General features: G+C 43.9%; 2 protein-coding genes across 2 annotated transcripts in view; one reads left to right on the top strand and one right to left on the bottom strand.

The window, feature by feature from the left end:
• Positions 1 to 12,431, top strand: part of CUNH14orf166 (chromosome unknown C14orf166 homolog) — a 13,848-nt gene extending 1,417 nt beyond the window's left edge. Inside the window, exons 2-8 of the mRNA XM_009289893.1 lie at positions 1,751 to 1,875; positions 3,445 to 3,544; positions 4,780 to 4,866; positions 6,006 to 6,094; positions 8,820 to 8,888; positions 11,159 to 11,207; positions 12,059 to 12,431. Coding sequence (XP_009288168.1) covers positions 1,751 to 1,875; positions 3,445 to 3,544; positions 4,780 to 4,866; positions 6,006 to 6,094; positions 8,820 to 8,888; positions 11,159 to 11,207; positions 12,059 to 12,213 — 674 coding nt within the window. The 3' untranslated portion in view covers positions 12,214 to 12,431. The remainder of the gene's footprint in view (positions 1 to 1,750; positions 1,876 to 3,444; positions 3,545 to 4,779; positions 4,867 to 6,005; positions 6,095 to 8,819; positions 8,889 to 11,158; positions 11,208 to 12,058) is intronic.
• Positions 12,432 to 12,555: 124 nt separating this feature from the next.
• Positions 12,556 to 14,510, bottom strand: part of NID2 (nidogen 2) — a 22,739-nt gene continuing 20,784 nt past the window's right edge. Inside the window, 3 exon segments of the mRNA XM_019474778.1 lie at positions 12,556 to 13,349; positions 13,437 to 13,549; positions 14,339 to 14,462. Coding sequence (XP_019330323.1) covers positions 13,339 to 13,349; positions 13,437 to 13,549; positions 14,339 to 14,462 — 248 coding nt within the window. The 3' untranslated portion in view covers positions 12,556 to 13,338.

Here is a 14,510-nt window from a genome sequence, read left to right as displayed (position 1 = left end):
CCGGGGCTGCTCGCCCTTCCCCTTGCCGTCCCCCCCGCCTCAGCGCTTCGGAAACCTCCCGCCTTCCCCCGCCGTGTCCCCGTGTCTCCCGGGCGGGGGGGCCCGAGGAGGGAAGGAGGGTTAAGGCCGGAAGGGTCTGCCGGGCTCGGAGCGGTAGCGCGGCTCTCTGGGCTCGAAGTTTTAGCCGCAGCACGGTGTTTAGGGAAAATCCCGAGCTTCCAACGGGAAAACCGGGACCCCCGGGCGTTGCAGCGGTTCTGCGCGGTTCGCTCGGTTTCGGTGGCTTCTTGGAGCGTCGTCTAGGAACAGAGCGAAAGCCAAGGCGGGATCCCGGGGGTGGGCGATGCCGCTGCCGTTCTTGGCCTCCCCTCGTGAAGGGCCTTGGTTTAGGTAATGCGAGGGACGGGGGGGGGGACACGCGTGCCCCAGAAAACCCCCTCAGCTGCTGTGGTAACCTGCCCTGGAGCCTGGAGCCGGGGTTGTCCTGTACACGAAGCGAGGCAGAGGGGGGATAAGCGGTCTCTTGGCGTGGCTGGGTCTCTTGGCGTGGCTGGGTCTCTGCGTGGCTGTCTGTAACGCACCAGTACATATCAATACTTTGATGCTTGATTTTTGCAACGCTTTTTTTTCTTGCTGGAAAGGGTGCTGTAATAAATGTATTTAGCCAGTGTGATCAATTGTACACTTCAGGTCATCTTTTTAATAGGTTGTTTTTCCTTCAGTGCTTCGGGTAGACTCGCTTCTCTTTCAAGAGATGTTGTCCACTGGCATCTTCTTTTGTTGTGGGTCTTAAGTTCCTTACAGTTAATGTTCCTTTTTTTTTTTTTCTTCCTTTAAGGTTCATTTTGCCAATGTAGAAGTTTTAAAAGATCTTACTGAAAGCTTTCCTTCGCATGTGTTGTGACCGCGTCCCTGTTTCTTACAACACATTTGATAGAAGCAGGGCCCTTATATCACTTAGAAGACACTTTTGAGAAGCAGAAGTATCGTTCTTGTCCCTGATGGGCAAAAATGGTGTGCTTACCCCACTCTGAGATGCGGGAGGATATTAAATTCATTAACTTGGGATATTAAAGCTCATCCAAAGCCAAAATATCACAGCTGGTTTTTGAGGGGCCGGTGATACCCCAGAGCTGTGATCCGCTGTGTCCAGAAATGAATTCTGTCGCTGAAGTGCAGGTGCAGGCTAATTGCTTCGTCCGGTACAAATATCTTTGTTTGGACCACAGTCTTTGTATTGTGGAATTCCAGCTCCCAAATAATGAGATGTTGGGTCAACAACCAAGAAAAGTTGAGTCAACAGCGAAGGAAGAAAATGTCTTTGCACAGTCACGAGTTGTGCGCGTTGTTCTTTGGAAGAGACGGGGGGGGTTACTGCTGCATGTGACATGTTTGTCCAGATAACAGGGTTAGGAACTGAATTTCTCTATCATTGTTTCACCTTTCCTTCTTCGCTTAGTAAGTTGTAACTATGTTCCCAATAAAAACAATCTGTTGGCTTGATGGCTTTTAGTGTAGTCAGTCAACCGTAGCCAATTTGAAGTGACTTGAAAAATGAAAAGCACTCAGTGTTGAGTTTTGGTCAGAGGTTTTTCTGGAATACATGATTTTAGTGTTAGAGGTATCTTTATGGTAAAATATGAAAGCGCTCAGGGGCACCAGTATTTGTATGAATTGGGTCAAAACTTAAGGGCTTGTTTTTGCCCCTAAGATACTGGTTAATTCTTGCTTTGTTTACTTCTCCCGACAGATGAAACAGAATTCAGAAATTTTATTGTCTGGCTCGAAGACCAGAAAATCAGACATTACAAGATTGAAGACCGAGGGAATTTAAGAAACATACACAGTGATGACTGGCCCAAATCATTTGAAAAGGTATTTTGTTGTTTCAAACACAGTTTTAAATTATAAAGATGTCTTATATAAGTGATGATTAATAGCTGCTCTGGTTGTTGGATGTAAACTACTCTGAATATTTGTCCTGTCTCTGAACTTTTACATTTCTAGGAATTTAAATGTATTGTTGAAGCCAAACTGTAGGAGTTATTAAGATGGTAGAACCTTTTGTATGCAATTTTTGCTCAGCTGTGTTTTTGCGATAGGTGGTATCCATCCTAATCTGTTTCTTGCCTGATTTGATTCGGCTCTTGAAGTAGAAAGAAAACTGACTACAAATAAACAGCTTTTTCTGCGTTAACGATTCTTATGTACCAAAAGGAAAACGGATTAGGCGAATGCACTCGTAGGCTTTGCAACCATGTGGAAGAAAGCTACTGCAGCTCATCTCTGCACCTCTTATTATTTCAGATAGATGATTTTCCACTGCCAGCACAAAGCATGGCAAGCAGCCATCGTTTTGCGAGTGATCTCCTGTGTGCTCGTGAGCCTCTTGAGTCACCACAGGGCTGTTGAGCTTTCCCTCTTGGTTCCCATTGCCTTTCTCTCAAAACAGCCCTGCGAGGAGCTGAAAATGCTGCTCCGTAATGCTCAGTGCCCATTCATCTCACTTTTTTTTCCCCCTGGAACTGCTTGCCCTGCTCACTGCCCAGGAGGATTGGAGTTGCAATGCTCATGCCTTGCAGGAGGGAGCCTAAAGCATTCTAATAACATGTACGTAAATGTATGTGATACTAGAATTACTGGCAGCTGGTACTGTTGTGGTATCAGTGGTATCTTTCTTGGCTTGGCCAGACTGTCCTTCTCTGCGTGCCTGACAGGGGAGCCCTGCCTTCTAGTGCTCTCCAGCCCCTGGTGCCCTTTCCCTCCGTGCTGCTGCTGCCGGAGTAGAGGCTGTGTGGCACTTCTCTCCCTCCAGCAAAGGGGCACAGCAAAATGTCACTATGTCCTGGGCTTTGGGAGTCTTGGCAGCGGGCTGGGCTGGGTCCTGTGTTCTGGCTTCAGAAGAGCAGAGACAGTGATTGTGTACAACAAGAGAGGACAACATGTGGCTGGGACACTAAGAAAGGGAAAATTACTTCTGCCGCCCCTCAGAATCCTCTGATACCAGTATTGTGAAAGCCTTAGGTAGCACCATTCCTCCTTCCTGCTTTAGATGGGGAGTTTTTGCTGTAACTTGTTCTCTGTCCTTCCCCTTTCCCTTGCCTCCACTTACTGTGTAAAACGAACAGAGAGCAAAGAAAGGGGTATTTCGGTTTCTCTGGTTTGCAGTCTGACAACGAATAACATGAATAACGTTCATTAAAAAGCAGGTGCCATTACTAAATGGCAGACTCGAGTTAGCAGCGGATTGGAGCGCTCTAAAATGTCTCAGATGGATCAGATGCCACAGCAGGACATTTCACAGTGATGCTTCTTGTTAGTAACTATCTTCTAACAACTTTAAGGTCTGTGGGAAAGTGACTGTTTAAAAAACAGTTCTGTGCTCCTAGCTACTTCATACAGGTCAATAACATCTATTTGTTTTCCCCTCTTTCTACTCCGCAGTATATGAAAGACGTAAACTGTCCTTTCAAAATGCAAGAACGACAAGAAACAGTGGACTGGCTTCTTGGCTTAGCGGTTAGGCTCGAGTATGGAGATAATGGTATGGGTGAATATATTTAATATTTCAAAATGGTAGGGAAATGAGTTTTTCTGTTTAATTCTATGACGTATTCGTCAAATTAAGACAAAGGTCAAAAGTATATATTGTTTTCTTAAAAAAAATAAAAATGTGCTTTCATCTGCTTGGTTTTGCACCATATTCAGATGTGAACTGTTTCTCTTCAGCTCCCGTGGGACAGTGCAGTAGCATACTTGCATTTATTACTTTATTTCTCGATATAGCAAACCCCATTGTTTATATTTATACCCTTCTCCCTGTGGGATTGCTTTTATGAGAACTTACTCTAAAGTGTATTAAATGCATTTTATTTAGTACTACATTTATTCAAATAAGTTATTCTTAGACCCTTGTTTCACAGGGAGTAGATCCTGAGCCCTTGGGAACTAGGGCAAGGTTATGAAAAAGTTAAGTTAAATCTCAACAGTCAGTAGCAGTTTCATTTCCTTATAGTGAGAGCGCAGATACAAACGTAATTACTGGTGGCAAACATAATAATGGCCAAAGTACTGTTTTCCTTTACCTTGAATTCCTGCAGGGCTGAGCTCTGCCCCAGACAGGGACGCAATATAAATACCTGCAATCTGTAGAGCTGGTTCTCAGTCCCTCATGATGGAGAGAATGAGCCGCCTGTGACTCGGGGGTATGTCTAGATGGAGGAGCCAGGAGGTCCCATCCTCAGAAGGCTTGAAAAACCCCTGTGTGGGTTGTAGATGAACGCTGCAGTCTATAAAACAGAGCCTTCGCTGAAAACGTTTTACTGGCTGATCAGAACTGACTTCAATCTGTAGTTCTTGAGCCCTACATATGCTGCTGATTGAGGCAGAGGGCCAATGCTAGTTGAAATGATGGATTTTAAAAGTGGTAGAACTGTAAGGTGCAGCTTGTTCAGCCTTCTGGGATGAAGACTGTAGGCAGAGCCTTAATAAAGAGCATAATGTCCTACATAAGTGTGGAGCATGCTCTGATGCTGCTCTTGGATAGCACGTGAGCTCCCTGCAGATGGGAGCTGTTAGGGTAGCTCACTAGAACGGCAGCCTTTGGGGACCTTAGTAGGGAGCTCCAAAACGTCAGCGTGTAAGCCCAGAAGGCTCTTGGGCAATTACCACACCCCAAAAATACAGCTATAGCAAACTACACCTTGGCGCTAAACTTCTAACTAGTTATTTTTGTCATTAGCTCTAATGGTGTTCATGTTTTGCTTCTTAATTTAACAGCTGATAAGTATAAGGATTCTACCCCTGATGGTGCTAAAAATACTGACAATACAGCAAAAAATGCAGAACCGCTGATTAACTTGGATGGTAAGTGTGCAGCAGCCTACTGTATGGATGCATCGTACGTGAATGTGTTCCATGGCCGGTGTGGCGTTCTTCAGATTTTAAGTTGTTATAATACTGTGATACATGTAACGTTTTAAAGCCCCATTTAAAGCTTTAGGAATGCAGGGTTTATGTATTCATAAATAATACAAACTGCCTCTCTGTGAACAGTATTTTGAGAGTTACTCTGAGTTGTTTGCACTTGTCTGTATTCCTACCGAAGGAAGGAAGAACTACTCCGCGTGGATCCCAGGTATCTGGATGTGCGCTAATGCAGAGCTTTTTCTGTTGGCAAAAAAGGGAAGGGCAGAGGGGAGAATCTTTCCCAGCAGAATGAGGTGCCCAGAGAATTGATCAGATACGAGTAAGTTGGGAGGGCTCTTATCAGGCAATGCGGAAGCAGCTGAAGGGTATTTACCTTAACAGCTTTGCAGAGAGCTCTATAAAACATGAGTACTTAATGTGGGTTAGGGTGAAAAAGCAAGATACCTTTTGACTGTAGACTCTAACATATCTTTAAAAAAAAAAAAGCTAAGGAAACATGGTGGCAGACTGTTTACTCCAATACTGTCAGTATTACCTGTTGGCTCGGTCTTCCCCAGCTGTACCTCTCGTAATCATTTTATTTTTTTTGGCTGTGAGGCACATTCACAATAAGTGGAAGTGGTGGAAAACAACTACTAAAATTAGCCCTAAATCCTGCAAGTCTTCTCCCATTGCTCCTTCTACAAGAAGACAGCTAGGAGTTGGTCCTGCCCTCACCCAGCAGGCACAGTTCTGCTCTGCAGTGATAGAAAGATTTATAAAAGAGAATACCTTTGTGTAATTGGCTTCATTTTTAAAGACGTAACACAGGTTTCCTGTGCAGTAGGACATAGGCAATGCCTTTGGCATTGAAAACAGTGCTGTTTGTGCTTGGGTGGTGGTCTGCAACCTGGCTACGAAGCCCAGTGCACGCTTGGATTGCTCTGTAGCCAGACTAAGTGGTTGCTCACTGCTCTGTATCCATGGCCTTGCCCATCCTTGAGAGCAATCGATACCGTGGAGTCAGGAAGCCAATTCTGTCTTTTGGAGCCAGTTAAACTAGCATCTGTTTTTAATGATGATGATTATCTTCACAGTGAATAATCCTGATTTCAAGGCTGGAGTGATGGCTTTAGCTAATCTGCTTCAAATTCAGCGACATGATGATTACTTGGTAATGCTTAAGGTGAGTTTCACAGTTTTCAGACCCCCTTTCTTCCTTCTCCCCAGTGGCTGGTATGTGTGTAGTAGCTTGTGGTGCAAAGTTACTGATAACTATGACTTTTTAGGCACAAATAGAAAGTAAAACTCGTCCTGTATGTGCCTTTTCAAGCAGATAAGAACACAGAATATAAATCATGGAAATTAATGCAGGGATAGTTATCTTGGTAAACAGTTCAGCTGTAGCTGAGTTCCTGGAAATCCAACACTGGGAACTGTTGTTTGGAATTTGAAGTGCTCTAGGTTAGCCGAAGTATTGCTTTGTGTGTTTTTAATGAACCTCAGAAATATTGAGGAACGCACTCAAAGGAGAAGATTGTATTCCAGTGCTAGAAATTAAGAGAAACTTGAAAACATAGAGGCTAAGTGATGCAAAGGATGTTTTAAAACAAACAACCTGGGGAGGAGCCACAGTTAAAAGCTGCTTCCTCCTCCTCCTTTTGGTCCTGTGAACTGTTCGCTCCTTGTCATTACCAAAGTCAGTTTAATTTAGTCTTGACAACTAATCATGGCTTTTAAATGCAGTAAATAGGCTAATTAATTTTCTAAGGCATCTTTTTTATGACTGTGATAAAATTTGTGATTTAGTGGTGGAACTCCGTAGTTACCTGTAAATTTCGGGTTGAACCTGTACTGTATTTACTGAGGCTGTAGCAATCCTGAGTTCCCACTTGATCATGTCACAATATGGAAATAAGCTTAGTTTTGTTTGGCACCAAAATAAACTCATTTCACTGAAAAAACCCAATGATGTCCATCCATTACAGAAGCTGTGATATTTGCTGAATTTATTTTGGAGAAACTAAATGCCATGGGTATTGAAGTTTATAAAGTGTGTGTAAGTCTATAACAGGTATACTTAAACAGTACTATCACGTCAGCCTGGTTTCCTAAGGAATTAACGGCCTGCAGTTATCCCATCAATCACTTTCTCATTCTCTCCAGTATGGTATCCTCCTTTGCCTTCCCAAAATAGCCTTTGAACTCTTAGCCAATCTTTAAAGAGTGGTGGAGATCTGGAATATCAAACCCCTACCAAAAAAACCCAAACCCCACAAAAACCAGTGAAAAGGGATATTGGGTAGGAAGAGAAGAGACCCTGTGAATGGCAGTGTTGAGGATCTGCAGCATGAGCTCAGCCCTTGTTAGACAGAGTTCCTTCGGGTCGTCTTACAGGATTGTCTCGAGGCTAGCGAACTTCATCTGGGTTGTTCTAATTCGGTACTAACAACTCGAAGAGAAAGCAGAATGTGTTTTCTGCTTAAATGTATTTACATTTCTGTCACTATTTCCACATTTCTAGTCTCACTTCTTTGGACAGAAGCAGTCGGACAAAACCATCAGCCTGAATTTTCTTGCTTTTAATTACAGTGAGAATAGATTCCTGCAATGGCAATTCATGTTACATGAACAACAGTAACGCTAGTTTTCAGGGTTTGATGGTATTAGAATGTGTCAGTGAAACTCTTAATTCTACACCACAGTAAGCAGGTTTGCAGTGCGCATGCGAAGAATTTGTGATCCCTATTCAGGCTTGGACACTCTGGAACGGATGCTTAGGGAAGGCCAAAGGGTGCAAGCATGCCACAGACATCTGGCCAGACCTTGGCCAGAGTGAGCAGCGAGATATTCGGCGTCCCATTTTATTTATTTGAATTTGGCAAGTTGATCAGAAAGCATATTTGTAACACAGTTGGATATCCTTTTTCTAATGCAAATGGCACTCAACATTCTCTTACGCAGGGTCTGGTTTCACTGCTGGAATTTAAAGTCCTCATCAAATCACTCTTTTGTCCAGGCTACTCCCTTCAGTTAGAAAGATTTCTAGAAGTATTCAGTGGCAACTTTCTAGTATTGCCTCTCAACTTTATCATGACCAAATCTTGGAAGAGAAACATGAAGCAGTAAGACTGCTTCTGTCACATTTGGCTACTCATCAGGGGAAGTCTGAGGAATGTGTTTGACAGACTCGGTTCTTTCTGGTGGAAGTCTGCCTGCGTGGTATTCCTTCAGTTATTTTTAGAGGCGTTTACAGCTGTAGGTATCAGTAACTGATAGCGCCGATATGATTTTGTGCTATGTACTGGAGCCGGTAAAAACAGATGAGCAGCAGGATTGTTAAAATCAGGGCTGTTCTTGTTCCTGTGTCTAAAAATAATCCCTTTCTGCTCTCAGTCTTTCTAAAACCTGGGTGGGTAGCCTTGCTCCAGGCTCCTCTGCATGTGGAAGATGGTTCAGCGCCTACTGAAAGATGCCAGTAGCAGGCTTTCCTTCCTGAAGAAGCTGTATTGCTGCAGCATTAAAGGTGTGCGATCTCAGAAAAATAAAAATGGTGCTGCCGCTTTGGGATCGCGATCAGGTCGTTCTGGAAATCGCAGGCTTTGAGAGTGCCTAGTACTTTGCAGTTTCTGGCCCAGTAGTGGCTGAAATTAATAAGTGTAAAGTCCTTTTCTTCTGGTTAAGCTGCCTTCCCACAGCCGAAGAGACTACACCTGTGCAAGACGCTACTTGCAAAGAATAGTGCTATTTGAAAAGGTTTAGGGTCTGAAAGAGTTTTCCAAAGTGTCTTTCACAAAACTGTGGGTTTGAGGTTATGCTGGGTTATAATGTTGGCTCCTTTTCCCTTGGAATTGCCGAGAAATGCATCAAGACGTCAATTATTTACTCTCGCCTTCAAATGTTTTTCCTAGGCAATTCGCATTTTGGTTCAAGAGCGCTTGACGCAGGACGCCATAGCGAAGGCCAGTCAGTCCAAGGAGGTTTGTATATACACTGCATGAGTCTAGTGTTGATTATTCCATATCGAGTAAAGAAGTACAGGTGTAAATGTCTGCCATCTCAGTCAAACCCGGTTCTGTTTAAATACTTCGCTTAGGAGGGTGGTGGAAACTTGCTTTGTTTTCGCCATCCTCATTCTGAAAGACCCAGAGGATTATGGAGAGTATAGAAAGCTCTGTTTGTTTCAGTTGAATACAAATACAGGTACCTGTATGATATTTCATGTAAATAGCTGTTCTCCTGGCTTCGTATTTGCTAGAGGATTACCCTTACTCTTCAGTGCAGCAGGCCTACGGTATGAGAAGAAATGTATGACCTGGCTTTTCCTTGGAACCGGCAGCGTTGGCTGCGTAAACAGGTTGAAACATTTCTTCTATGGAGTGTTTCGCGTCGTATGTACACCTCGTATGTGTTTAAGGAACGGGATGTTGGACATGCAACTCCTCCCTCCGCCCCCTTCCCCAAAAAGAGAAATGGCGAAGGAAACTTCTGCACTTAAACCTCAGATTTTTGCAGAGACTAACCACAAGCTGTCTGTTTGTAAGGTCTTCCAGGGGGTGACTGTGGTTTTTCTTAAACATCCCAGTTCTCCAGCTCTTCTCGCCGGCATTTGGCGCAGCAGCTGCCGGCACCGGGTCTTGGGCGCAGCCGGGGAAGGCAGCCTCTCTTGCCCTGCAGGTGTATGTTTAGAAGCGTCCCCGCTAAAGCGACTGGATCTGGTCAAAGAGCGCAAGTCCCTTCATCTTTTCTGGCAGCTGCTCAGAACAGGCCATGCTTTATTTATTATCATAACACTGCTTATGGTGTTTACTAAGTGGCAGTCGCAGGTGCTCTGAGCTGCAGTGCAGTAATTGCCAGAAGCGTTGGAACAGTAAATCAAAGCTTTGGTCTTGTCCATCCATAAAACTGTTAAAAGAGCAGGGAAATATGAAAGCAGCTGAGACTGCTGTATTCGTTTTAGGTTCTGTAACTACTGTTAAAAAAAGCTGCTTTTAGTTGTTGTTTACATAGCTGTGCAGCTGACGTGTAGGGATCAAAATGGGATTTTCTGTGTGTTTGGCAGAACTAGCTTTTCTGAGGAACAGTGAATTTTTTCCATGCCAAAGAATTGTTCATATTTGATAGGGCTTCAAAGCGTCGTCAGGTCTTAGGTTGAAATGTGTCACTGAATGTGATATATGTTGCTGGGAGTGTATCCTCGTTAGGAATGCTAAATTTCAAGTGAGGTGGAGAAAAGGCAGGGGGTTGGAGGCAGGAAAACAGCTTTATCCGTGCCAGCGGCGATTATCAACATCGTAGTGTACCAGATGAATGAAGAAAATGTCTTAAAAGCAGAGGGGATAGCTGGGCTGCAGGATAGAAGGAGAGGAAAAATAAACCTCCGCTTCTGATTTTGGCTGGCTTGTTAATGGCCAAAATACTAGCCAGTGACACTTTGTATATTAAGCCTTGTCCCTGGAAACAGGTTATGAATGCTTGACTGCTGCATGGCAGATGACTTACATGCAAAATGTCATGAGTTGCATTCTTGGCAATATCAAGATAGAGCGGGGAAAAGATAAAATAGGTACAGAAATGATCTCTGACTGGAGGATATGTACGACTATGCTGAGGACACTTGTACTGCTGCACCTGTGGTTTAAATGTATCAAATAAAATGGGATTTACCTTGTTGGGTTGTCAAGGTACGGCTTTCAAGATAAGACATGACGCTTATTTTAACACTTGAGAAAATGCTTCTGGGGATGTTGATGGAGGTTGCAAGTTCAGTGCTTGAGAAACTCATTTGATTACAGAGAGTTTTTACAACTCTCTTTCAAATCAGCCAGTGCTTTGAAAACTGGCAGCTCTTTAAAGGCAATAGTTTTTTTTAGAAAGCCTAGTTTGTGCATGCTTTTTGTTTGTCTGGGTAGCGATGTTGCTGGATTGGGTGTTCTCTTACAGTACTGCTGTTAGCCTTTTAAGGATTGAATGTGGGCAGTGTGTATCCAATGGGGTTCGCTTGACAAGTAGGGGGATTATTAAACATGAAGATTTTTCTTTTATTCATACTCTGGGTTTGATGTTTCAGCGCACAAAGGCGCGCGTTTAATGGGCGTGATGACTTTTTGAAGTTGCCGCACACATCTAGATAAGCAAAACTCAAGTGTCCTCTGCTCCAGAGTTACCTGCTGTAGTACTTGATTTTTATTTTCCAAACATGCAAAATGACATTTCTAATTACATTTGAACATGCTTTTTCTTTTTAAAGGGTTTGCCTGTTGCTTTGGAAAAGCACATTCTTGGTTTTGACACAGGAGGTAAGCAGTCCTCTTAATGTTACTTTTAAATAGCGATGTTTGCCTTTGTCAAAGTATATTACTGTCAAAAATGTAGATAACGCGTACAGTAAAAAAGCCTGTAGTGGAAGGAATTGCTCCCTCCCAGCTTGTTATTTACGAGCACTCCTGTGCATTTTGTTTTGGAACAGAAAAGCATAAATCTTAGCTGTGGAATATGTTGTCTCAGAGTAATGTTTAAACAACAGCTTTTAGTGGCAGCCACGTCTGCAAGCGGAAGGAATGCATCTCGTTACTGTTGCCTTGTAAATCTTGCATCTGCCAGCAGAGGACCTCTGCGCTGCTTCCGTGTGTCTTATAGAATCGTTTAGGTTGGAAAAGACCTTTAAGATCACCAAGTCCAACCGTTAACCTAGGGCTAATTTACCTAAAATCTAGTCGGAGGCAGGGCAAGTTGGCATGACCTGACAGATTTTTTAAGATCACCAAGTCCAACCGTTAACCTCCGTTAAAATCTAGTCGGAGGCAGAGCAAGTTGGCATGACCTGACAGATTATTTCGTAAACAATAGCCAGATGACCTGGGACTCCACTAGTCTGGCTTCACTCTTGCCCCACGTACCCCTAAATAACTACTCAGAATGCTTCGTGCTGACCCGACTTGGCTGTGGATTACTGCGAGGGCTGCAGGAAGCTGAGCGAGGTTTTGCAGAGCACCCTGTCCCTCTCTAGCTGCAGGGGAAGTTGTTCCCTGCTTGAAGTATGAACACCACAAGCATGAATGAAGTGCAGAGCATTGGCTTAGGTTAAGCTTAAGACCTTCGTGTTCGATGAAAATGCTTGATACGACTTCTCTTTCTGCATCTCGCCCAGATGCTGTTCTCAATGAAGCTGCCCAAATTCTCCGACTGCTGCATATAGAGGAGCTCCGAGAGCTGCAAACAAAAATTAACGAAGCGATTGTAGCAGTTCAGGCAATTATTGCTGATCCCAAGACGGACCACAGACTGGGGAAAGTCGGGAGATGAACAGATAAAAGCTTTTAGTCTCTTGTGTACTTAGTACAATTAGGAACTATGTACAACTCTCTACAACTCTGGCATGCAGTTTGAAATGGTATTATTTTACTGTTTTGAAAGAAAACAGGAAATTTGAATTCTGACTTCTAATGAATTACCATTTTTCTTTAAATAAATGAAGTTGGGGAAAACAGACAAATTGTTCTGATTAGCTCTGAGTTGGCAAATACCACTTTTTCATTGTGTTTGGCTTTGTGTTGACAAGGGAGTGTTACATAAAGGCTCTGCAGATTCCTCTCTTGCTGAGGTCCTGCCCTATGAACAGCTCGCTCCTGGCTTGCTTGCTGCTTCTCCACTCTCTACCCTACAGCTGAAATACTTAAAAACTAAATCCAAAGGGAAACTTAACCATTTTATTCAGTTATTGAAGTAACCTAGAAAAAGTGAAGCGTTACAACGTAAATGGTATTTCTGAACATGTATTGGTCTACACTGGGTAGGTCTATGAAGGCACTTAAAAGAACCAACAAGCATGAACAGATCAATTCTAGCATATTCTTCTAATATAAATACTAAAAGACATGCATTGAGGCAGCGGTGAAAATACAGAACTGTCTTCTGGAAAATCTTCAATGCCTTTGCCATATCACGTAACTGTTCTGCACACTGCTGGAGCACACACAGTCTCTGTCTTCAGGGCTGTCGATTACTTAGACCCAGCAAGATACTGCATCCAAAGCTTCCCGTATGCACTTATTTTTTTCATAAAAGGACCTGTTGGTCAGATTGTCAAAACTATTAAAAATGAATCCATTCTTCTTCCAATAAAATAAAACATTTGAATAAGAAAGCTACGTTTTAAATTTGCTTGCATAAGCAAGAGATAGAGTAATGGCCTAAGAGTCACAGGACCATTTTTTGGTAATCTATCGATGTTTTTCACTTTTAAAAAATACAGTAGTAAAGACTTGAGGTATAACTTCAAAAAATACTTGATAATCTTTTGCAGGAAAGTAGGTCGCTTCGTTGGCCTCGGTTAAGGGGCTTCCCCCTCAGTTGTATGCAGTGACAGTTTTCTGGGTCTGCAGTTCTTTTGGGTGCAAAGATTGTTGTTTCTCGCAATAGCAGTTGTTACTATTTCCTTGCTGCGGAGAGAAATGGGTATCTTTAGCGTGTCAAGCACATAGCGGCCGTCAGACAATCGAGAGGGGGCGGGTTTCCTTGTGTTTTACCTCCAGGGCAGTAGGGATAAACTGCAGTTATTCCATAGAGATGCGATCGCTGCTCTGGAAGATACTCATCGGTAAAGGAGCCAGTTTCTTTATCGATGGCTATCACACCATCCCTGGTGATAAAAGGGGGAGAAGTGCTTTACTCCTCTGTGAAACTTGCGGGTTTTTTTCCCCTTGTCTACATGCATTTAAGAACAGAGGCAGCTAAAAAGATTGCTCTGAACACCTGCAGAACAAGTGGAAAGAAATTTGCCCTGTAAAATCTACATCCAGCTCATTCAGTGCATTTCTCTTTGGTGATGCAGAGTCACAGAGACAGCCTTCCAAGGAGACGTTATCTCCCCGAGTCCCCTCCAAGCATGGCAAGCACTTAAGTGTTTGTGGTAATCTAAGATTTGATTGAAGTTTTGAGAGCTTCCAGCTGGAGTGGGGAATAGAGGCGAGTTCCTGATGCTGAGGGCCTTGGGTGGCGGGGGAGAGGGAACAATTGAGGACAGAATCTTTTCTTTGACTCAATCTAGATTCAGAAACTCGTGCCAACTTTTATTTTAAAAAAACCCAAAACAACCAACCACTATTTCTGTCCTTCCCAGGAAGCTGGGGCTGTTTCTAAACAACTGTTCTGTGCTGAGATTTACAAGCGGGTGCTGCTGAACATGGCGCTGCAGGAGACCCAAGAGAGCGCTCTGGTGAGGTTCCAGGACTCAGGACCAGGGAGCAGGCTGGGGACAGTGGGCGTTCCACCCCCCCCCTCTAGCTCAAAGCCCCTCCAAGCTGCTCGCTAGCACGACTCCGGCAGGGAGTGGCCCAGGCTGCCTTCTGGCTGCTTAGGGGAGCGGAGCCCTAGGAACCGCTAGCTCAGCGCTCCCGGCCGTGGGAGGGAGCGGGTTTTCTTTCCTTACCGTCTCCAGTCCGTGTGGTAGAAGTGATTGGCGTAACTAATGATGCTGAAAGGGTAGTTGAGGTTGTTCTGTATGACGCGCCGGCCCGTGCCGTCGGGGAATGTGCACTCCAGGTGCTTCGTTCCTTTTCAAACACAAGACAGTTACCAGGCCACAACCCCCCCCCCCCCAC

Source organism: Aptenodytes forsteri, unplaced genomic scaffold (genome assembly GCF_000699145.1).
Source record: "Aptenodytes forsteri isolate BGI_AS27 unplaced genomic scaffold, ASM69914v1 Scaffold76, whole genome shotgun sequence".
Classification (NCBI taxonomy): Eukaryota; Metazoa; Chordata; class Aves; order Sphenisciformes; family Spheniscidae; genus Aptenodytes; species Aptenodytes forsteri.
Note: the sequence above shows the minus strand (reverse complement) of the source record. Positions and strands in the feature narration are given on the sequence as shown.